This window comes from Lucilia cuprina, chromosome 4 (genome assembly GCF_022045245.1).
Source record: "Lucilia cuprina isolate Lc7/37 chromosome 4, ASM2204524v1, whole genome shotgun sequence".
Classification (NCBI taxonomy): Eukaryota; Metazoa; Arthropoda; class Insecta; order Diptera; family Calliphoridae; genus Lucilia; species Lucilia cuprina.
In genome coordinates, this window is record NC_060952.1 from 22,473,071 (window position 1) to 22,496,555 (window position 23,485).

Here is a 23,485-nt window from a genome sequence, read left to right on the forward strand (position 1 = left end):
GAGCTTAACTACCCCCTTTAAATCCTTAAAAATATTGTTTGTTAATCAAAATCTACATTTCAATCAATCAAATCGGATTTTTCTGCAAGCACTTACAATTATCTGATTTTAATATAAATACATTTAATTTGCTTAATAGGCTTTCGAGTATTTCTTAAGACAATGTATGCAAAGGAAAATAGTTGTACAATATATTTAATTAAATGCTAATGGCTACGGAGTAATTTTTTCAGACGTTTAACACAATGAAAAAGATAAAAAGAAAACAAAAGCTGAAAATCTCTTTAGTTTTAATTTGTGGCAGGCTACTTTGAGTTTAAAATGTATTCTGTAGATTTTATATCTGCATGAATTATTTAATTTACAGCTTTAACTTGCAACCAACATGCATTGACTTGTCATCTTTAGTCTTTGGGTTTTACTTTTTATCTTTCGCACAACCAATTTGCATTAAGGACACTCGTGTTAATTTAAAAAAATATATAATATGTTCACAGTTTATTTTACGTTTATTCTTTTAATTGAGATTTACCGGAATTTCATTGTATGTTACATAAGGATTTTTAGTTGGCAAGCACAAATTTCAATTAAGATAGTTTACTGATTTTTTTTAATAACCCAGCATACATCATGTCTTTGAAGAAGAATTAAATAGATTTAATATTTGTATATATTGGAGGTTTTGTTAATATTTAAAAAGTTTAATAATTATTTATTCAATTATGTTATTTTAAGTAAAACGTTTACTTTATTAGTAAAAGTATTCTACAGAACAGCATGTAGCTTAAACATTTTATTTATATAATAAAATTGTATCAGCATTTAAACTGGTTCATCTTAACGTGTCCTTGTTGAGTTTGGGCTTTTAAACCTGAGTATGTTTGGTATAAATCATAAAATTCTACAGAAAATGTAATGAAAAAATTACAAAAGCAATGCAATTGTTAAAAATTCCTCGTGCTGCAGTTGAAAAAGCAAGTAAGTGCAAAAACCTGAAATTGTGTTACATTTTAAATCTCTTGAAACTCATTAAATTTACATTTTACCTGAAGCTGATATTCATTTATTTTATTTTTTCATTTTTGTTTTTGGGTTTTGTATGCATATTTTCATTCCGTATCATGATAAGTCTTAAGTTTGCACAGTGGGATAGTATACAAATGAAAGTTTTAGAAAATGAAAAATATATATTTCTTTCAATTAAGATTCATAGATATCATGATTAGAATTAGTTTAAGGGATTTGCTTGGGTTTTATATTTCAAAAATAGCGAAAAGAATCCAAATCATTAAAAGAATTTAGTACTACAGTAGACTGATTGAAAACCGTTATAAAATTTAGGTTGCATAATAAATTTAATGAGAATTTTTCTTTAGTTGGGAAACCCAACAGATAATTTTTTATAGTTGCAACATTTTTTTTAATTATATATTCTTCTAATTATTCTTTTAAACTACAGCACTTCCCGGCTTATGATTTGCATATTTTAAACAAATTACCAAAAATTTATAGTTTTTTTTATTGTTGGAAATTAAATAAATTCACATAACTATTATAATTTAGCTGCCAGTAGTTTTTGGCAATAACGAATAAAAGACTTGGCACATACTAGTTACTAACTGAAAGAGTTTATCTTGCAACAGACAAATTGTCTGTACGTTATTTTATTCATATTTATTGTATTTATGTACGTGTCTGTGTTTTTTCTAGAGACGGTAAGAACACTACTCGTTTTGTATAATTGACACTAATACATATACCTATGTATGTATTATATACTTTTGTTTGTAGTTTAAATTAAATGTCTTTCATTTATTATTTTCCTGCATCACAGGAACAACAATAAAGACATATTTGTTAAATTTGTCGGTGACAATAAACATTTATATTGCATTTGCTCATATTTAAAAGATAACAAGTTTTATGTTTATATTTCAAAAAAGAAAGCAATCTCTTTTAACAAGCACTTCTTTTGTACTTATTTATTTACCGGTAATTTTAAAAGTGTCAAGGTAACATTTTGATGTTATAAAATAATATATATAATTTATTTTATATTTATTTATTTTTAATATGGTTAAGTGTAAAGAATAAGTGTAACTTAAATTTATATTTATTAAAAAAAGGATTTTATCTTCAATAGCCAAGTTATGTTATTTGTTATTATTGTTACTTTTACAGAAGTGCATAGCCTTAGGTAATGCCATTTTTGTGGGAAAATACATATAAGAATAATTTTATGTTTTTTTTTTGTTAAAATTTTTTAACTAATATTTAGAGTAACAAAATGTGTTAAAGTAGCGTTTTTTTGTCTGATTTAAAACAATGAGTCTAAAACAATCAGAAGGAACTTTCCAACAGATGAACAGACATATTTAAATCTACCGATAGCTTTTTCTAATCAATTTTATATTCGCAACTTAAATAAAAAATACAAAACTTGGGTTTTGTATTTTAGTTATCTTATATAACTCTTTAATTTTATTCATTTAGGAGAAATAAAAATAAAAGTACAAAACATAAAAAAGAACAAAATCTTTGTTGAAAAAAAAAACTGACACCAGATTTAGATACAATTAAACACGAAAATAAATAATAAAAATAAATAATAAACAAAATAGTATAGAAAAAATTATAATAGATTAAAAAATAGAAATAAATATAAACAAAATGGTGCTTTAGCAACAAACGTGCACTTTTATGAGACAAACATTAAGATATGAAATTTGTGTTATGAAACATTTATTTGTTTATAGTTTTTTTATTATAATTCTAGCATTAGATTTAAAATTTTTATATCAAGTGTATTTTTATTTTTAAAGTGTATAACGTAGTTTTGTTGTAGAAGAAGTTTTAGTAGTAGTAGTAGTAGTAGTAGTAGTAGTGGAAAAATTAGCAGTAAAGTAGAGTGTATAACTTATAAAGAGAAGTTAAAGATATTCTCCATAGTTTAGCACTACAAATACCAATGTAGTATATTTTAGCAGATGACGTATTAAGTAAATGTAGTCTTTAATGAAGGTATTCTTTGACAGAAACTTAGATTTTTAACTAGGAAAAAATAAAAATTTAGTTTACTAGTAAAATATTTTATTCAATTGAGGTATTGATTATTGATTTTTATTCTATTTACAGAAGTTTTTGTTCAAAAATTTCTAATAACAACAAAATGTAATTGTAATTGAGGAATAACTTATAAAATTGAAAGATGTTATTATTTGTATTATGCATAACTATTAAGAAACAGTATGGTTAATAACCTTATTTTAACCTTATTTTGATCAGTAGTTATTCTACCGGTTAAACGATGAATGGAGTTTGCAGTTTTTTTTTCAAAAACCAAAAATTATTTGTTGCCATAACAAATAATATTTTTAAAATTGTGGTTTTTATATGTTGTTAGAAAATGTTTTTATATTGAATATAATAATTATTTGGCAAACTTTTTTATTTCACCGATAGCGTATGAGTACTTATTATCTATATTAACGAGAAAAATATTAATCATACTTCTAGTAGTATAATAACTATCTATCGTACACCGGGTATACAAAGAGTCAACGAATCCAAAAAAGGCAGAAATTTCCAATAATGACTAACTACCTGATTGGCTCTAATTCGTTTTTCGTCACGGGTGAACTATTTGTAAAGATGAATGTATTTTTAGTGTACCTCTTATAAGCGAGAGAGTTGACGCTCAAAAAAACATAAGCTTTTTGTCTGTCTCTTCGTAATTTTTCGGGTGTCGATTAACTTTCTCATATGACAAGCACATGTTAAAGTAGCTAGGGGTAAGCCTATGTGCTATGTTAAATAGAAAATTCGGGACTATCCGAGCGAACTACTAAAATCTAAGTATCTGCAAATAACTTATTTAAGACTACATAGATGACAACTAAACGAAATTACTTTTTATATATCACACGTTATATTCAGCAGCAGTTATATTTTAAAACAGTTTATTAAAAAAATAGTTGTTTTATACTAAATAACATTAATACTAATGGAAAAACATTGTAAGTTTTTAATGTTTGTTTTCCAGAAACGAAAATGTAAATACAAATATACAAAAAACATTTACAAAACCTACAATGTTTAATTTTTAGTATTAATTTTTTAAACGTTGGCGTATTCTTATATTATTTGTATTATATTAAAATTGTTTATAAAATAAATTATTTAAACGTAGTTGTAGTTGGTGGAGTAATAGTAGCAGAGATAGTAGTAGTAGTAGAAATAATAGTAGTTAAAGATGTAAAATTAGTAAGATAGAAGTAGTAGTTTTAATAGATTTTGAAGATTTTTTTATTGTTAGAAATATAGCTGGTGTTGCAGTTATTAGCCTTTGTTAAAAATGGTGTTTGTAAATATATTAATTTGTATTTTATTTGTTTATTATTATTTATACACACACTCACATTCAGCTTTATTTTATAAATATAAACTACACATCAAAACTACTTTTCATTTAAATTATACTAGATATATTGAAAGATAAAACATTCTGCTGTTTAGAGTTTGATTTTCTTTTTTTGTAGTAAATTGTATATATAGATTAAATAAATAAATAAAATATGTGAAAATTATTTATAAGAAAATTTACGTAGTTTTAAGCTTAAAAATAGTAGTTTATTGTTTTTATTTAGAGATAAGGAAAAATTTGTTAAATTTTTAAAAAGTTAGTTGTAGTTAGTATAAAGAAAAGAAGTTTATTTTGTGATTTGTTGTGTTCTGCAAAGATAAATACGAAAAACAATAGATATGTAGAAAATTTAGTACTTACTTGTAAAATCATCCAACTCTTCCTGTTCAGCTTCGGCAGCCAATTCTTCAGGTGTTTTCTTTTTTCTCATCAAAGGATTTGGTTCCTCTTGCGGCTGCATTTCTACTACCTCTTCTTTTTTCTTGATGTTATACTGAAAAAAAAAACAAGAAAATAAGAATATTAAGTTCATTTCTTTTATCATATAAATTAAATATAATTAGTAAATCTTTTTCTTTTAACTAATCAAACAAGTATTCGGAATTTTACTATTTACCTTCATACGCCAGTGTTAGAGAAATTTGGATCTATAGGAATAATCTTATATCAGAATGTCTCTAACACTAAACATTAAAGTTTAATTATTTTTTAATTGTCAGTTTTATTGTCTCTGTAATAAAATTCCTGTTAATATACTAAAGGATTCCTTTAACAAACAGCAATAATGAAAATAATTTAATTATGTTTTTTGTCTACGTACTCCTACGTTTTGCAATTACTCTTATTGTTTTAAGCATATAAAAGTCTAGCAGTTTTTAACACAATATCCCTACAGTACGAAAAGTGTTAATTTTCACCTTTTATTTGCAGGGATAGTATATTTTACACAATAATTACCTAATCACCACACAGCAGTTAAAAATACTAATAAACATGGCTCCCTTAATTTTTCTTTTTGTGTAAGAACTTGTTAACTTAACTAAGGATATATTTCTACATATGGGTAACTTCGTGTTAAGTAAACCAACTCATAAAATCGATTTGGATGAAATTTGCACCAAGGTTAGTACTATAGAATAGAAGGTCAGGCACGAATTTTTAGCTCCTACTATTCAATAATACTAACCTTGGTGCAAATTTTATCCAAACTGATTTTATGAGTTTGGTCACTTGAACTTTAACAACCCACGCAATTTTTGTATGTTTTGAAATGAAAGTGATTAGATTATTAATTATACAAATTGACGCATGATCACTAATAACAAAATATTTAGTAAGTGAAAGACCTTACATCCTCCTGAAGTTAGTTTTTTAATAGGGTGTTCACATATTACGCTGGTTCCCAAGCTATACATTCCTTAGCTTTTTTTTGTATATATTTTTTAATTCTATCTTGGCTCTCACTGATAGAAGCAACTACCTTTATCAACACACATTAATTATTCTTAGGCTCTTTATGTTTTAGGTTTGAGGTGTTTATAGCACGTAAATTGCCAATAAACTTTAATCATATCATTTATAACAAAATTAAAAACATTTCAACACAAAACATACATATGTATGTATATAAGCATAGCCAATAATAAACATTAGTATAAGGATGTTTGTATATCTAGATATGTATCTCTGTTTAAATGTATTAATGAAAATTTTCCCTCATTTCATCTTCATCCACAAATTGAATGAATTGTGGGTTAGATATACAAATAATTAATGTGTATTTGTGTATACACAAGAGCATGGATTTGTCTGTGAGTGTGTTCGAAATGTTATTTTCTCTTACTTCAATTTACCTTCTCAATCTTCATGCTACATTTATTGTTACGTTTTCATTTGTTTTATACTGTGGCTATTAATTAAAGTTTTATTGAGTCAATTAAGAAAATACTCCACTTATTGCCATAATAATTGTAGTATGAGGTAAAGACAATGCCGAATAATGGGTGCCAAAATTGTTTCTGTATGGTAATCATCAGGGTTAATTATCGAAAGGTATCATTTAAAATAATATAAATTAAGCCGGTGTGAAAGCAATATGTGATAATATAAAAATGGTTTCAAAAAGTGTTGATGAATTTATATTTTCAGCTTTTAGATCTAAACTATCTCCATGTTATTGACATTTTTTCCATTCCCTTAATAATATCTTTAAAAAATAACCAATTATATCCAAGTTTAATAATAATACTAATTAATCTGATAAATTTCCATAAAATCGGGAACCTACAACAGGCTATAAAAATTGCACAGGTGTAGTGTGATTAACTGACCAAGTTTACATATAATATAATTTATATTTATTTTTAATTAATTTAATTAAATTAAGCCCTAAAAGAAAATAAACTAAATAAAATAATTCAATTAAAAATTAAAAAAAAATATATATATTTAATTAATTTATTCATTTAGTAACACCTTCACTTTAAAAAAAGTCAAAAGAATTACACAAAATTTAACTTATACTAAATTAACATTATTTTAATTATTTACACATTATTATTACAGTTAACAATATCATATTTTAATTAAATGTTTATATATGTATGTACATACATACATATATACATGTTTTAAACAAAGCTCTTCCATTTTTATAAATGTAGAAAAAATGCTAATACAAATATTTTTTTTAATTTTTTTTTTGTAAACCACACTTTCATTATTATTTTTACGTTTTTTCTTTCAAAAACATACAAACACTTAAAAAATATTGCAGTAACTAGAGAAAATGTTTTAGTAGTAGTTTATAGTTGATGCTGTTGTTTTTATATTCCTGCAAGTAATTCAATCTGACTCCGTTAGGGAGTCACTCATATAAAAGGACTCCCTACTAGAGTCAATTTGAACTCCAAAGGCAATTTTCTGCAGTTCCATTGTATATTTTATTCGTTTTTTACACTTAATTTTTTTACACTTGCATTTTAGTTTATTTGCTGTTGTACGTTGTTAAAAAACAATAATTGCAAAAAATATTTAATGTAGTCGTAATTACACTAATTAAAGAAACACTGCTATTATGAATGTATATTTTTATTTTTTATACTAATTTGCACAATGTGTGTAAAATAAATTAAAAAAAAGATATGTATTAAGGAAAATAAAGTCTAAGTTTGTATAAATGAAATATAATGAGAACAAAAAATTCCATTAGAATAATTAATGAAAAGAAAAATAGTCAAAATAAGTAAATTGTTTTTGGGGCTTTTTTCATTAAACATTCCGGAAGTATGCAACATTAATCTAATTAAAATTCTATTATAGCAAGTCTTTAATATGAATTTAAACTTTTCTTTAAAAAAAATCAAATATAAAGCCAATTTTCCTATAAAGTCCTAATATTGATAAATTTTTATGGATTTACAAACCTTATCACGTATATCTTGTCGCATTTTTTCACGCTCCTCTTCCATACGACGATGCTTCTCCTTGCGTCGTTCTTCGGCCTCACGGATGGCCTCCTGACGCTCTCTCTCCTCCTCCTCTGCCTTTTCCTTATCATCGGCATCATCACCGCCATCACCACCTACGGCGCCTGTTAAAAACAAAAAAGAATTTTTATTAATAAATGTTTAAAGAACTATTTTGAATTATAGATCAATTTATGTATAAGTTTAAGCTAAAAAGTATACACAAGTTAAGATTACTCCTTTTAAATGCCTTAAGTTATACTAAATTATATTGTATATTTTACCATTGGATTAGCATTAATTTATAAAATTCAAGAGTTAAGTTTTAAATATAAAAATTTATATTAAAGTTTACAATTATATTAACTAATTTTTATTTTAAAAAAGCCTAAAGTTAGACAATATAGTAACTACTATTGCAAAACGGTAAAATATACATGTTGACGCATTCATGTTGTACTAAGTCTGTTAAGCAGAGTAATACAATTTTTAATTTAATGTTTATATTTTTTTGCCCTTAAAAGCATATTTATAGTTTGTATTATTAAATTTATTTAAAATACACATATTTTATCATAAATTTTGTTATTTGTGGTGGTTTTTTTGTGTAAAACTATTATTACAATTATTTTGTGGTTAAATGTGATTAGAGTACCAAATGCTATTGTGGTTTCATTTAATTTAAATATAATGCCGAAAAATATTTTGTAAAACTTATTCATTTTACACGACTTATAAGTATGTTGCTTTAATATGTTTGTGAGTTTATGTAAATATAAAATTTATTTATTTGGAAAATCTAGGCTTTTAAATTAATTAGAATATGTATAATAATAATTTAAATTTGAAATAGTTATAAATTAGCCATAACGTTATGCTAGAGTTTTGTGGAAGAGTTAATGATTAAATTACCAACACTGATTGGAGATTTAAAATTGTTTATATGCAAAAAATAAGTTTAATAATTGTTTTTTTTTTAATTTTTTTCCAAGATACAACCCATGTAGTAATAAATCCCTTCTCAATTTTTAATAGTAAACAATACAGCCTATTTATAAGCAAAATGTATATTTTATGTGTATTATTCAATGAATTTTTACTGTAATATTATTACTGTTTTAATAAAGATTTATGAAGCCAGATTTCTTAACAACCCAAACTTTACAAAATGTTCCTAAGTTTTTTTTTTTCAAAAAGTAGGTATAAAGAAAAGGTTAAATATTCCCAACCATTAAATTCAATTAGGAAATGGAAATTGGCAAAAACTTTTATAATTAAGTCAATTAGCTACACTTGAAGTCATGCTTTTTGCTTCCTGATTGTTTTGTATTTGTATTTTTATGGGGTAAAATTAGAAAGTGTAATAAACATAAGTTTTTATTGACTCTGACTATTTCCTAAGTAAAATGACATTTTGCCTTAGAAACGCTGTTGCTACTTAATAAAAAAATTCTAATAATATTTTGTCATGTTGCTGAAAAATCATAAAAGCTTTTGTATTACAAATGAATAAACATAAATTTAATTTAATTATATTTGGGCAACAAAAGTCGCTAAAGACTATAAAAATCTAATTAGGTAATAAATATTAGAAATTCCATAAAATTAGGATTTCTTATAATAACAAAAGAATTTTAGTGAAGAAATTAACAGTGGAAATTTCTTAACAGAGTAAATAAACATAAATTAAAATGAAGCCATAAAAGTTTAAATATGAGTTTAAAATATAAAAACAAAAGGAAACATTAAATATAAGGAAGCAATAGTAAAATTAACAAAAATACTTGTGAATATTAATATTAACTACATTTTATTTTTTTATGTATATGTCTACTTTTTAACTGCATTTTATAAAAAGACTAAAACCAATTTATAGGCAAAATTAAAAATTAATTATAATTTAAGAGAATATTTCTACTAAAGTTTCACTAATTCTTGAAACAAAAAACCACAAATACTTTTTTCAACACAGGATTTTTAATAAAAACATGTTTATGTAGCTTAAAAACATTATATGAAACAACAAAACAAAAAATATGAAAACCAACTAATACTTGTCAAAAAAGAAATTCAACTTTTTTTCTCTTTTATACTATTTTGCTGCCATTAAAAAAATTAAAGTCATATTTTTTAGCCTGACTCTCAATAAAATTTTTTAATTTATTCAAAAGGAAACCATACCGAAAGTCCTTGTAGACCAGGTGAAAAAAAATATTTATAAAATAAACTAGGTTGATATATTAAGATGAGTTGCTAACATTAAAAGCCATTAGAAATGAGAAAACTAAAAGGCATTTACAAGTGGCAGTTTCTTAACAGCCTTAGAGTCTAGAGAAATGTTAAAAAAATTAACTTAACGCATGAGTTCATTTTAAATTACATACATATATATATATATATATCACAAAAAATAAATTACTTTAAATTGTTATGATAAATGTTAAGAAAACTATTTAAATTTAAAAGTAGAAAAAATTAAAAAAAAAAAACGTTTTAATATACAATCGAAATGATAAGTTGTCACTTTTTATTTTTGAATACTATGTTTATGTATTTTTTGTTCTTATCTCTACAATTAATTAGTTTATTATAGAAATATTTATATTCCTTTGCCTTTGGCGATTATTGTATAATGTATGAGAATAAACTGTAAATCTGTAAATTCTTATCAGCAATTTAGTTTGTTTGTAAATATTTCAAATTAGCATCTGTCATAATTTAATTCTGATTACAACTAATTATAATTTATGTCTGATAATTATATGTTTAAATGTCTACAAACATGTAGGCAGATAATGTCAACAAGCTGACCAGATTTAAATGAATCTACATTAAAATATCTCAAGTTTTTTCTCTCAACTAATAATAATGAATATTATTTAAAATTATAAAAGATTTTAAGTGATCTCAAAATATACATACTATGTAGAAATGTTTGCTTCATCTTCCTCTTAGAAGTAGGTTTTAAGAAAGTTGGATATACATTTAAGAGTTTTTCTGAGTTTTAATTGTCTCAGAACAAATTTTTGCATTTTAATAACAATAATGTTAGAGTATTTTTGATAACATCTGGTCCCTTTATATTCTTATCTTTAGTTTAGAATCAATTTTAAACCTATAAAAATAGGTCAAGATCACAAAATCTTAATTTTTATTAAAAATTATATTTATAAATTTCCTAATCAAGTTTAATCTATCTGTCAGTCTACATATATATTTATTATATTGTTTATAGTAGAATAAATTGTTAGGGTAAAATACGCCAAAAGCATAATACTCAAAATTGATAGCAATACGACAGAAAATTGAAAAATATATTAGATATATTTCTTTTTCGTCTTCAAAGCTCATACTAAAAACAATTAACTAAAATATTTTCTATATTTTGGGCTTCTCTTTCAAAACTTCTAATAATACTATTTCGAATTTTGATATCATATAAAAAAATGTTATTTAATTATCTTCAATATAACAAAATTGACCTTAACCCTTGCTTATCTCTAGCATATATGAATAAGCTCTGTTTCATATACAAACATACATATGTACATATTTTAATTTGTTTGTTTTTTCTTTATTATTGTTGTTGCAGTTGCTGTGGTTGTTAAATAAAACAATCCACAGAACAACATGATTTTAAAATTGAAATTCTCTGTGGCAGTTTATATTAAGCATTAGTAAAAGATTAAAGCAAAATCTCAATACACAAAATGAACGGAAAAAAACTCATTTAAATTTGAATTTAAAATTACAAGAAATAAAACATTATATAGAAATGTATGAGAACATTTCAACAATAACATAAAAGAAAGAAGAAATTAAATATAATGAAGGTGGAACTATAACAAAAAATTGTAGAAATATAAAACAAACCAGTTAAAATGATTCTTTCTTATAACAAATTTTAATTAAATGCAAGGTTGGAAACCGGAAGTGTAAAAACTAATACAAAAAATACAAGAGAAATTACACCAACACATAAAAAGAACAACTACAAAAATTTTTTTTTCAATTTAAATTTAACACAGCAAAGGGTAAACAGTAGACACGCATATAAAAAGCTTAGTTCCAAGTGCAAATATGTAAAAGAGTGGAAGAGAGCGTGAGAGGGAAAAAACAATTTTAAAAAGGGTTGCATTTGATAGAGATTTTTCAATTTCCATAGAAATATATTTGTTAGTTGTAGTTTTGTTACAAAAGTGTTAAGTTATGCTGGAATATATTAAATTTTGTTGTTTAATTTGAAGTACTTTTTGGTTGGACATTATTAAAAACCTGTTTTAATTGTAAAACGGCAGTGTCACTTTATTAAAAATCTTTTGCAAGGAAACCTTTATTAAAAACTTTTTTGTTAAATAAAAAAATAATAATAAATAAAAATACCACAAAATTGTGTGACTTTTACTTTGAAGTTTTATTAAAATTGCTGACAACAGTTATTTTAATAAAGTAAAGAGACTTTATTACCACTAACAGTTTTTTATATATTGTTGGTGTGTAAATAATGACAACAATGTCATCCTTTGTTTTACTCGTTGCTATTGTGCTCTTAGCCAACTGCTGTTTGGCTCAAAAATTCGATAAAGTCGCCATCGAACATGACATGTTAAGATTTTCCTATGAATTGGAATCCTGGCTGGATGTAACAAAAAAACCATGTGATGATTTCTATGGTTATGTCTGCTCACGTTCATTAAATGCCACCCACCAGGCCAAATATGACCGCCTACAACAGCAAGAGGAATTGAAATTTAATAAATTTCTAGAAAGCAGCAATGATGAAGAACTTTTGGATTCCGAACTAAAACTGAAGCATTTCTATGATTCTTGTCAAAACGCACGCTCAATGGAACAATTGAAAGCCACCCTAATGTACCGTTCTGTTGGTGGCTGGCCAGCAATTGATGATTCTGTAGCCATGTTGCGCAAAAGACGTAATATGACTTGGTTGCAGGTTTTAAGTATTTTCCACGAAACTGGTATACCCTATTTTTTTAATACCAAAATCGAATTGATTTCCAACAAACGGGTGGTACAAATCCAACCCGATGATTCATTACGTTTTACATTGAGAAAATTTGAGCAGCTATCGGTAGAGATTATGCATTTGTGTAATGTTGATACCGGTCGTGCCAGATTAGTGGCTTTGGAGATTTTAAATTTTGAACGCAATTCAAGAGATATAATGAAGATAATGGTTAGTGAGCAGGATAAAGTAAGAGAGTATTCGTATGCTGACTTTAAATTGTTGAGTTTTGGTTCAGTTTATCCTTTGGATTGGGATGCCTACTTCCGTAAGGTTATGGGTAAACCTCTGAAGCCAACTGATTTGATTATTGTTACGGATATGCCCAAACTTATACAGTACTTTGAGTTGTTACAGGGCACCACATTGACGAGATTTTTGAATTGGCTGTGGATTGACTACTTAATGGGTGAGTAAATATTTTTAATAAATTTCAAATTAAGAAAAAAATATATTGATCGTTCGTTAAAAATTATCAGATTCACTTCATGAGCCTGGAAAATACACATACATATACAAAGATAAACAACAACAACTCATTAAAAAAATATTCCATTTTTAACAAAATTTTTAATTTTTTATTTATTTCTAATCTCAGACAAAACTTCGGGAGATTGCAAAGCTCTCATTGAATCTTATATGGCGCCTGTATATCAACACATTGTGGAACGTACCGGCATAGATAAGGTACAAATGGCTCGTATGTATTCTGAATTGGGACAGCAATATGAACAACTTTTAACCAATACAGCCTGGATAGATGAAATTACACAACAAAACTCCAAACTATTTCTTGAACGCATAATGCATTTAACTTTAAATGGTGATGCAAAACTTGATAATGATTATCAGCCTTTAACCATAACAAAACGTAATTTCTACCGTAACCTAGAAAAAATGCAAAGATTTAAGGCGCAACAAATGAAAGTGGATAGTAAGCCACAAAATTCTAACAGCGTGGGGCAAGTGGCCCAAAGTGCCAAAGAATTTATGAAAGTGTTTTTAACCATTAATGGTCTGATACAACAGCAACAAAATTTAACTACTCCGCTAAATTATGTTCTATTGGGAGAATATTTCTCTGAGGTAATGATAGGAGGAGTCTATGACACCCCTGGAGCGTGGAGAAGTACTGATTCAGATAGAAAATTTGATGTATTCGATAGATGTATACAAAGACAACAGCCTCTGCAGGCTAGAAATTTTAATTTAAATAATTTACTACTAAAACTATTGTCTCAAAAACAATCATGGCAAACATATCAGTTGTGGCTGCAGCAGGATGAAGAATTTGTGCAAAAATTAAACAATCTCCTAAAAGCTGGACGTTTGCAATTATCCATGGAAAAGTTATATTTCATTGCCACTACTTTAGTGGACTGTCATTTGCATCCTAACGAACAAAGAAGACAATTTATACACACGGCACTTAAACAAACCAAAGAATTTCAACGAACTTTTAAATGTCAATCACGTGATACGCTCTATAACAATAATAAATGTTTGGTTTTAAAGGAATATTAATATATAAGTTGCAAAATATTAAAGAAAATAAATTAACGATTTTATCTAAAAAACACACACTTTTTCCCTTCAAAATTGTTTTACCTTTCATTTTTTTACTTATTTCTGTAAAAAATTCGGTAATTTTGCTGAGAAACTTTCAAAACTTGTTGGGAGTTAATAATAAATACAATGTTTGCGTTATTACTGTGTTATTGGTTATAAATTCGAATTGAAAATAACTCGTTAAAATTTGTTATAATCCTTTTTAACTTATTGGACTAAAAATATTTTTCATATAACTGTTATTATATATTTTTAGAGAAGACAAAAAAGAAAATTCTTTCATTAAAAATTTATTAAGAATTTGAAATTGTTGTTATTGAAGAATGTATGTATTAATATCAACTATCAACTACCACTCCTAGTTTTATCAATTTAACGAGGGTCAATAAAGAAAATAATTAAAGAAAATTCTTATAGTTTTTGTTATAAGCATTGTTTTTTAATAATATTTACCTTCCTTATTACAAAATGACTTAACAAGGGTTATATTTAAGGGTAAGATTTTTTTATATAGATACAAATAGAAAAATGTTGTAGAAGTTTTACAATATAGTGAGAATTAGAAACTCACTAGGCCAAAGAGATCGAAATTCCTTTTTAAATATAGTAAAACTAGAAACTTTGGCGTTCTCAGTCTAGAAATCTAAATTTGTACATGATATTGGTATTGGTTTTTGAAACTGTGAAAAGGAAGATATATTCACTTCAACAAAAGTGTTAAGTCTTTGATTTTTAACCTCTAACTCAAATATTTTTCATTACCAATAGGGTATTCTAAAAGTCTTTACGATTACGATATGTTGATTTCAAATTGATTTTATTGCTTGATTTTGTATTGTTACCATTTTTTATTATTGTGTTGGTTTGTAGCCAGTTACCAAGGTAACTTTGCCATTAACTAGGGAATGGTGGCTAGACAAGATATCAAACATATCAGTCGAAAAGAAACCATACAATTCCTTATTTTCTTTACACACAAATTAATAAGTTTTTATAGCTGTTTAGTTGAAACAAAACACATATGTTTAACTTGGCTAACAGTCACCCAACCCTATAAGTATGCTTTGTTTTTTTCCTATTTTTATTTACAAAGTGCAAAAGTACCTGCAACAATTTTAGAACATTCATATGTATGTATACAAAAGCTATTTTTATACTTTAGAAATTATTTGATAACTTATCGATTAGTTATTTTTTCTCTATAGCTGAAATGACGATAAACGGTAATTAAGGTAATTTGGTAATTAAGGAAATTTAAACATTATATACTATTTCTAAACTAATTATAGGAAGAAATTGGTAAATATTAGACATGATTTTAGTTAAATAGAAAACCGAAAATACAGATTATTTTATATTAATCTTTTCTAAAATTAATATTCCATATAAGTAAACTACGTAAAATAATTTTTTTATGAAAACATACTCCGATCTACAACTCAGGAAATAATTTTAAAACTATTAAAACTACTCTTAAGAGTAAAAACAATGTATGTATGTATATAGGTTTTAAATATTACAACTACTAGTAGTCTGGTTTATTATAAATAATTAAATAGAACAATCTTACTTAATTCAAATTCGATGGCATTCTAAATTAGCTTTAAATTACTTTTCCTTGAATTTTTTTTTTAATTTTCATTATTTTCTTCATTATAGCTGTATTAAGTTGTCAGTTAACTGTCATTACTTTATAAAATGAAAATTAAGTATATACTAATTGGTAAAATGTTCATTACTCATAATTACGAATAACGTTAAAAAGAGTAAAAAATAAAACCATAATCGTCCTGACAATTACTTATGAAGCTTTTTTTCCATCAAAGAAAATTTATAATTTTTTTTGATATTTAAATTTATACAACGGCGAGAACCAAATAATGAATTTCACTGGAAAATATTAATAATTTTAATGTTTTCAAAATGAAAAAAATTTAATCAAATACAAAATATTCCTGAAAATTGGACAAATAATAAAAAATGAAAAATATATTTATTCGAAGAAATGTTTATGGAGAAATTGATTTCAATAAAAAATTAAAATATTTTCAAGAAATAATAGAAATATTCCTGAATATACGTACATATTTATGTATGTATGTATTTTTTACTTGGTGTCAACTATATTAAGAAATAATAAGTTCATTACTTTATTAGTATGTATATACGTTTGTCCATTTTTACTTATTTACTACAAACTGCTGTTCATTTTCTAATCTTTAACGTTATTGTCAGCTTAATTTCCTGTTGTCTTGTTATTATTTTTTCTTTGTTTTGTTACTTTTTCTAGTTTTTCCTGCAGCATCAGCCATAAATGATCAACATGCAAACTTGTTCAAATAAAAACAGGAATCATCGTAATTCAAGCATATAATTTGTTTATGTTTTTTTTTTCTATTTTCTATTTTATTTTTTTGTGGTTTTAAGTCTATTTTGTTTACTAGGAATAAATCTATTTACTAAAGATGAACTTCTTATAAGTCAATTCAGTGCAGAATTGCAAGGTTGTTTATAAACAGTGCTAGTATATTTCTTGGTATATTGTTGAAATTAATAAGATTATTTAAGGAAATTTGTGAAAACATCAATTGGAAAATTATTTTAAAAATTATTAAAAGTTGAAAAATTTTCTATAGGAAATTTAAAATTATTTAATGAATTTTTAAACGCACAATAACATAACATTTAAAGAGCCAATTTTAGCCAATAAAAAAATGTTTTTCATATGAAATCCATTATCATTTATATTTCCCATTTTAAATGTATGTATAAATATATGTAAGTCCAAAACATCAGCTGCAATTAAATTCTAGAAATCATTGATTTTAAACTAAATCCTTAAATAGTTTCCCAAATGTTTCATTTAATTTATTTGATTTTAATATTATTTTACCAATACTAGCAAACTATTGTCAACATTTACAAACTAATAAAAAAAAACTTAAATCTCCTTAATTTATTTCAATCTATTCAAATCAAATGACAGCTGTTTAAAATGCTAAACAAAAACTATTGGTGGAAATGTAGAAAAAAAAAACAACGAATTGTTTTAATAAACTATGTTAACTTGAAACTTTTTATTGTTATTCTAAGCCAACTATATTTCACAATATGCAGCTGTTTCATTTATTGGGTTAGACTACTAAATGGATGAATGTTTGATGGCTATAAACTAGTGTAAAAAAGTTTGTTGTTGATGATGGCTTTTAACTTTATGCTTTTTTATTATAAGCATTATTTTTTTTTGGAATTTGTTGGTAGAATATTTAATAAAACATTTTAAATATTGATTTTTTTCTGTAGAGCAAATCAAGTAAATCAAATGTTTGTATGTTGTATTGGAAGTTATTCTACCCCCTTTTGTTTTTTAAGTTTCAAGTATTTTTTCGACGATGTCAATGTATGTATTGATTTCAAAAAATTGCTTTAAGCTATTTGTAAATGATGTAAAGTGTTAACTGAAAGTCATATTGGATTGACATACGAAACAAGAACAAGTTGTTCATATACATACATATTGTATACATGGAAAAATATGTAGGATAGCTGAAGTATCCTTTATTATTTCATACATGTCTATGCCAACATACATACATACATAAGTAGTATGTATAAAAAAACTACTATAGTAATAGTAATAGTTGTACAATATAGATGTAGCTTAACCCTGCAGTTCGGTGTGATTTATTTCAGTGAAATTATTCTCGTGCATATAAATTTGACTTAGCCAATGTTTGAGACCTTAAAAAAGGATACATTGTATTATTTAAAACAGTTTGGTTATAGTAGTGGCAAATAATAGTTGAATGCTTTTACTAACCATCATCATTGGCGTCATTTGCATGCATGAAACGTGTCAACAATTTTGTTTAACAAAATATATTCTCTTACGAAACCATCTACCCTATACTATACAAACTAAACACAATTGTGTACTTATACAAATACAGACTTTGTATTTGTCATGTTAACATGTTGTATTTGTTTTTTATTTTATTTTTTTTTTAACAAATTTGAAATTTAAAAGTTTTTTTATAGTTACGTATATGTATAGAACAAATGTCATGTTTTAAGTTGAGTTTTTATTTCGAAAAGAAAGAACGAAGTCAAGTGGTAGCTACAAAGGAATGCTTTTTTTCTATAATGTCGCCTAAAGTATGACAAGCACAACTCTGTATAAAAATATGTATGGAAATCTTGAGAAAAAGAAACAAATTTAATAAAAATCATATAAAAATATAACATATCTTAAGGGTATGTATAAAAAAATCAAATAAAACAAATTTGATATGGTTGCATATTTTGTGGTTTTTAAAATAAAAAGAATTCTGTAACATACTTTCAGGGGTGTATACTATAATATTGTAAAATAAATTTTTGCTTTAGCAATGAAAGGAACCTTTTTAAATTTAGCAAATAAATTGTATAAAAAATAATGTTCAATATATTGAAATAAATAAATTTCATATGTTTGTTTTAACTGCAGCCTTTTTTAATAACACAATGCTTAATTTCAAAATTTTGAATATATATTATACCATTTAAGGTTTCATTTTAAGTATTTAAATCTCAATTATATTAATATTTTCATTTGAAAGCTTCCCACATTGGAAATGATTAATTTTTAATTACTTAAATCGAAAACGTTGGTGAAAACAAAAACAGATAATTTTTCTGCTTATAAGCAAATAAAGTCGTATAAAATCGTATAAAATTATTATTGACTATAATCCTTAATAATACCATGTATTTGTATAAATATAAACATACATATATAGACATTAATGTGATGTATTTCATAAATATTAAATACGAAATTCATTAAAAAATATTTTATTAATCTGTAAGCATTTTATTATAATATTTTTCTTGTATATAAATATTAAACTTTAGATTTAAATAAATATCATTGTATTAACTTCAAATTAATTGTGCTATCATTATTATGTTAAATCAATTTAAATTAATTCAAATTACTATAATAAAAAATAATAGTAGAATTTTAATTAATAGCTGTGGAGAAGGCGCAAAGAAAAATTTCAATTAAATAATTTTATTAAAGGTTAATAAATTAGTTTAAATATGTACGTATATTATGGATTATTTTTAATTTGTTTTTAAAATTTTAGTTTTCAGAGATTTTTTAATGTACTGAAAAAGTACTTTTAATTTTTATAAATTACATAGAAAAGGATTTCACGTGAAAATAAATAATTTCTAATATTTGAGAAAAAAACTTATTAAAAAATGTACATAGATTTGAATTTAAAGAAGTGGAAAATTATAATTTTGTTAATTATAAGAACAAAAATATTGTAAAAAAAAACATGCAGTTTTTTTTTCATGACTAACCAAATTTTGAATAATCCAATTATTAACCAGCTAATATAAAACATCAAATAACTTTTTTTTTCAAATAAACCGAATAAGAGAAAAAACAGAATAATTGAATACCCTATATATATGTATAATAATACATATATGTATTAGAAATATAAAATTTAGTTTATAGGCCAAACAATAACAAGCAATAAATTTAAAATTCTATTTAATTTTGTACGAAATATAACCATAAAACAACGCAAATTGTTACTAATAGCATTTCATTATTTGCTCACAATTCACGTATGACAAAAACGTACTTCAGTGGTTTTCACATATGCATTCTGTATGTGTACAGAATGTATATGTGCTTGTATATGTTGGTATATTTGAAAATAAGTGGAAAATTATATAAATTGAAAATTGTGTACATAAATGCAATTATCGTAACAAAAATTATAGACACCAACAGGCTGACTATTAGTAAAAGATGCAATTTTCTAAACTAGTAATATTTTGGTAGTTCAATTTTATTTGGCTGTTTTAATTTGTCACCCTACTAAGTGCACATCATCAGGTATTTTGCAATTTATATGATTTTCAATTTAAAATATTTTTCTTTCAAATTTGACGTTTTTATTTATTGTATAGCAGGCTATTATGTGGCATACAACATTATGTAAAACCATCTATGTGCTTTGGGGAAAAATTAAAATACTTTATTTTATTTATAGTATAGTAAAATTATGTATTGGTTTTGTTTTTCAATGCAATTTTATGGTAAATCGTTATTTATTTTGCTAAATAAACACAACATTTTCGATTACAATAATGATGTTTTGAATATTTGATAGAGAACATTTGAAATTTATTTACAAGTATGTATTTGTTTTTTTTTTGTAACAAAATGAATTTTATTATTAAATATACTCTTTATACAAAATTAATGTTGAATAAACTTTATTATTATTGTCAAAACAAAGTTATTAAATATATTTTCAAATTAGAGTTTTAATTCTATTGCTTTTATTTGATTGTTAAGCATAGGAAGAATTACTCTCACAAAACATACCCATAGAAAACATACACAGAAAATATTGTTTTCAATTAATTCGAAAAAAATGTGGTCTCCGGAAGGTTATTAGATCTATTCCCTGGTTAAGGACTGCACAGGTCTATGTGTGTTTTATGTATATATGATGTATATACATCCTTCTTTCAAAATAACTTACTAAATCGAAAATTTTTTTTTTTTAAAAATAATACAGGAAACTTTATTATTTATACTTAGTTTCATAAAAATATCCATAAGTAGGCTAAATTTTCTAATTAAACATGGACGCACTTTCATTAGAAATTTGATATTAGTTATAGAACCTTTCTTAAGTTTCTATAAAAAATTTATAACATACACAATATTTCATAAAAAAAATATTTCTCGGATTTTGGCAAACATTCACTGTTAGGCACATGTATATAATGTTTAAAAAAGTTTTCCATATTTTTTCCATTCAAATTAGTAAGAGAGATTTCTATATATACAAAAAGGATGGTTTATTGCAGAATAATTTATCTGTAGATATTAAAAAATGAATTGGATGTTTAAAATTTACATCCTTAAATAAAAATTTATTTATGTAAAAACTATGCATATCTGTGACTTTAAAATTTAACCTTAATACTCAACTTAACACATTTTTCTAGCTCGTTTAACCAAACTTTTATTTGTTTCAAACATTGAAAACCCCTTTTTTCCAAAAAAAAAAATCCCTAAACACAGCGATACACACATATATATATCTATATGTATTTCATACAAAGTTGTTGTCATTTAGGTTATTTTACAATAAATCATGTTCAGGGCCTTTTTAAATTTATGGCTTTTATATTTTTTATTACTCTTAAAAACAAACCACATACACATGCATTTTTTACATATAAATTCAATTTGAAAATTGTGTGAGCATAAGCTCTTCGTAAACGTAATACATGTGTGAGTGAAAATTCACAGTAAAAGTATTTGTCAAAAACATATTTTTGTTGTCTGCTTTAGTTCATAGTAAATGGTATAGAATAAAATGACAACAACAGAATACATTTAGGCATATAAAGCATGTTATATATTTATGCCTAACGCTTTTAAAGAGGTCATACATAAATAATTTAAGTAGAACAAGGCTGACTTTTGTATGTATTTGTATGGCGACCATACAAATAAAATAATATAACAAAACTACAGCAAACTGTTTGGGGTGTAGCATATTTTTGGGCATTAAGCCAAGTATATTTTAAATGAAATACCTAAGCTGAAACCCTGACAAAAGTTAAAGCATAATATGTAGTTAAACATAATAAAGCCTTGAAAGTAAATCTTTAAATATAGAAATTTATTTTTTGTTTTTTTCAGCTTTTCATCTTTCTTTTGGACATTATGCCAAATGGAATTTTATGCATAATTTAAGACTTTTTATTAAAAATGTTGTTAAAATATTTTTAGTATTAAATTTAATAAAAAAATACTAGAGTTGCGTTTTTTATGTTATTCAATATTTGTTGTAATATTCTGAATACATTTATTTATTTAAATTTGTTTCGATTTATTCTATTTACTTTTTATTTAAGTGTTATTTATTTGTATTCAATAAAACATAAATAAATAGGTTATTTGGTATTTGTATGTACAATATAAAGTTATTGGATAAAAATAAAAGCAAACATATATGAATTTAAACCTTGAACGATTTTTTTCACATATTGTTTTCTATAATAATGTATGACTAAATATATTTTTTCACTTAAATCTTTTTAGGTTTAATACTAAAAACTAATTATAACATTGAGATACATTGAGATACAGTATTCTTATGTTATGGGTTCTTATGAAATAGGGTTTTGTTAACACAGCAGTCGTCTTTCGTCATGGATGTAATTTAGTGTTTAATTTGTAAGCAAGAGATTGGACACTTGAAAAACAAACTTAAGCTTTTTGTCTATCTCTTCGTAATCTATGAGGTGACGATTGACCCCTTACATAATTTATGAGAATCATGTTGAAATAGCTAGTCAACTGGACAGCCTGCTGTTTAATAAGGTAGATTATTATTATCACCATTAACGTAGTCATCATTTGCAGCGTTATGAAAACGTACTCAGTAGAGCAAAATAAAAAAATCAATAAAATGCGGCAAAAAACTAGCACGTTGTTGTGTGAGTAGGGCAAATAAAAAGAGTAAAAAGGAAATAAAATAAATAAAAAAACGAAACATATACGCACATACTTATACTCTCTGCAAAAACACAAGTCACATGGCATATCATGTGTAATAAGGATAAAAACCAGTTAAGTATACTATAGTTTGTAAGCAATTTTTATGCGATTTGCTAAAGCAAATAAAATAATACTCGTAAGAAAGTTTTAGCACAGAAAAAGTAAATACAAAACAATAAAAAAATGTTTTTTTTTTCATTTTGTAAAGGGTAAACATTAACCTAATATTATGTTTTGTTTATGGTTGTATTTAGGCACTATAATAATATTAAACCAAAAAATATGGAAATTATGACATGTTTAATAGGCGTTAACATTTTTCAAATCTAAAAATAGGCTTTACTGCTATTCTAAGTAGGAGAACTTAAAAGTAGGCCTTTAATTAAGAATATTATTTATATTTAAACTAT

General features: G+C 24.7%; 2 protein-coding genes across 11 annotated transcripts in view; one reads left to right on the forward strand and one right to left on the reverse strand.

Moving 5' to 3' along the window:
• The window catches only part of LOC111675775 (complexin), a 251,169-nt gene that overhangs the window by 11,508 nt on the left and 216,176 nt on the right, over positions 1-23,485 (reverse strand). For 8 of the 10 annotated variants that reach the window (XM_046949386.1, XM_046949383.1, XM_046949384.1 and 5 more), the window contains 2 exons: positions 7,849-8,006; positions 4,784-4,916 (listed from right to left, as the gene is read on the reverse strand). In XM_046949386.1, coding sequence (XP_046805342.1) covers positions 4,784-4,916; positions 7,849-8,006 — 291 coding nt within the window. Of the gene's footprint in view, positions 1-4,783; positions 4,917-7,848; positions 8,016-23,485 lie in introns of all 10 variants that reach the window. The other 2 variants (XM_023436613.2, XM_023436615.2) reach the window with 1 other exon arrangement.
• On the forward strand, positions 11,542-14,782 carry LOC111675774 (neprilysin-3). Its single transcript, XM_023436608.2, has 2 exons — positions 11,542-13,325; positions 13,515-14,782. The coding sequence occupies exons 1-2, from the start codon at positions 12,395-12,397 to the stop codon at positions 14,438-14,440; spliced, it is 1,857 nt and encodes a 618-aa protein (XP_023292376.2). The 5' UTR covers positions 11,542-12,394; the 3' UTR covers positions 14,441-14,782.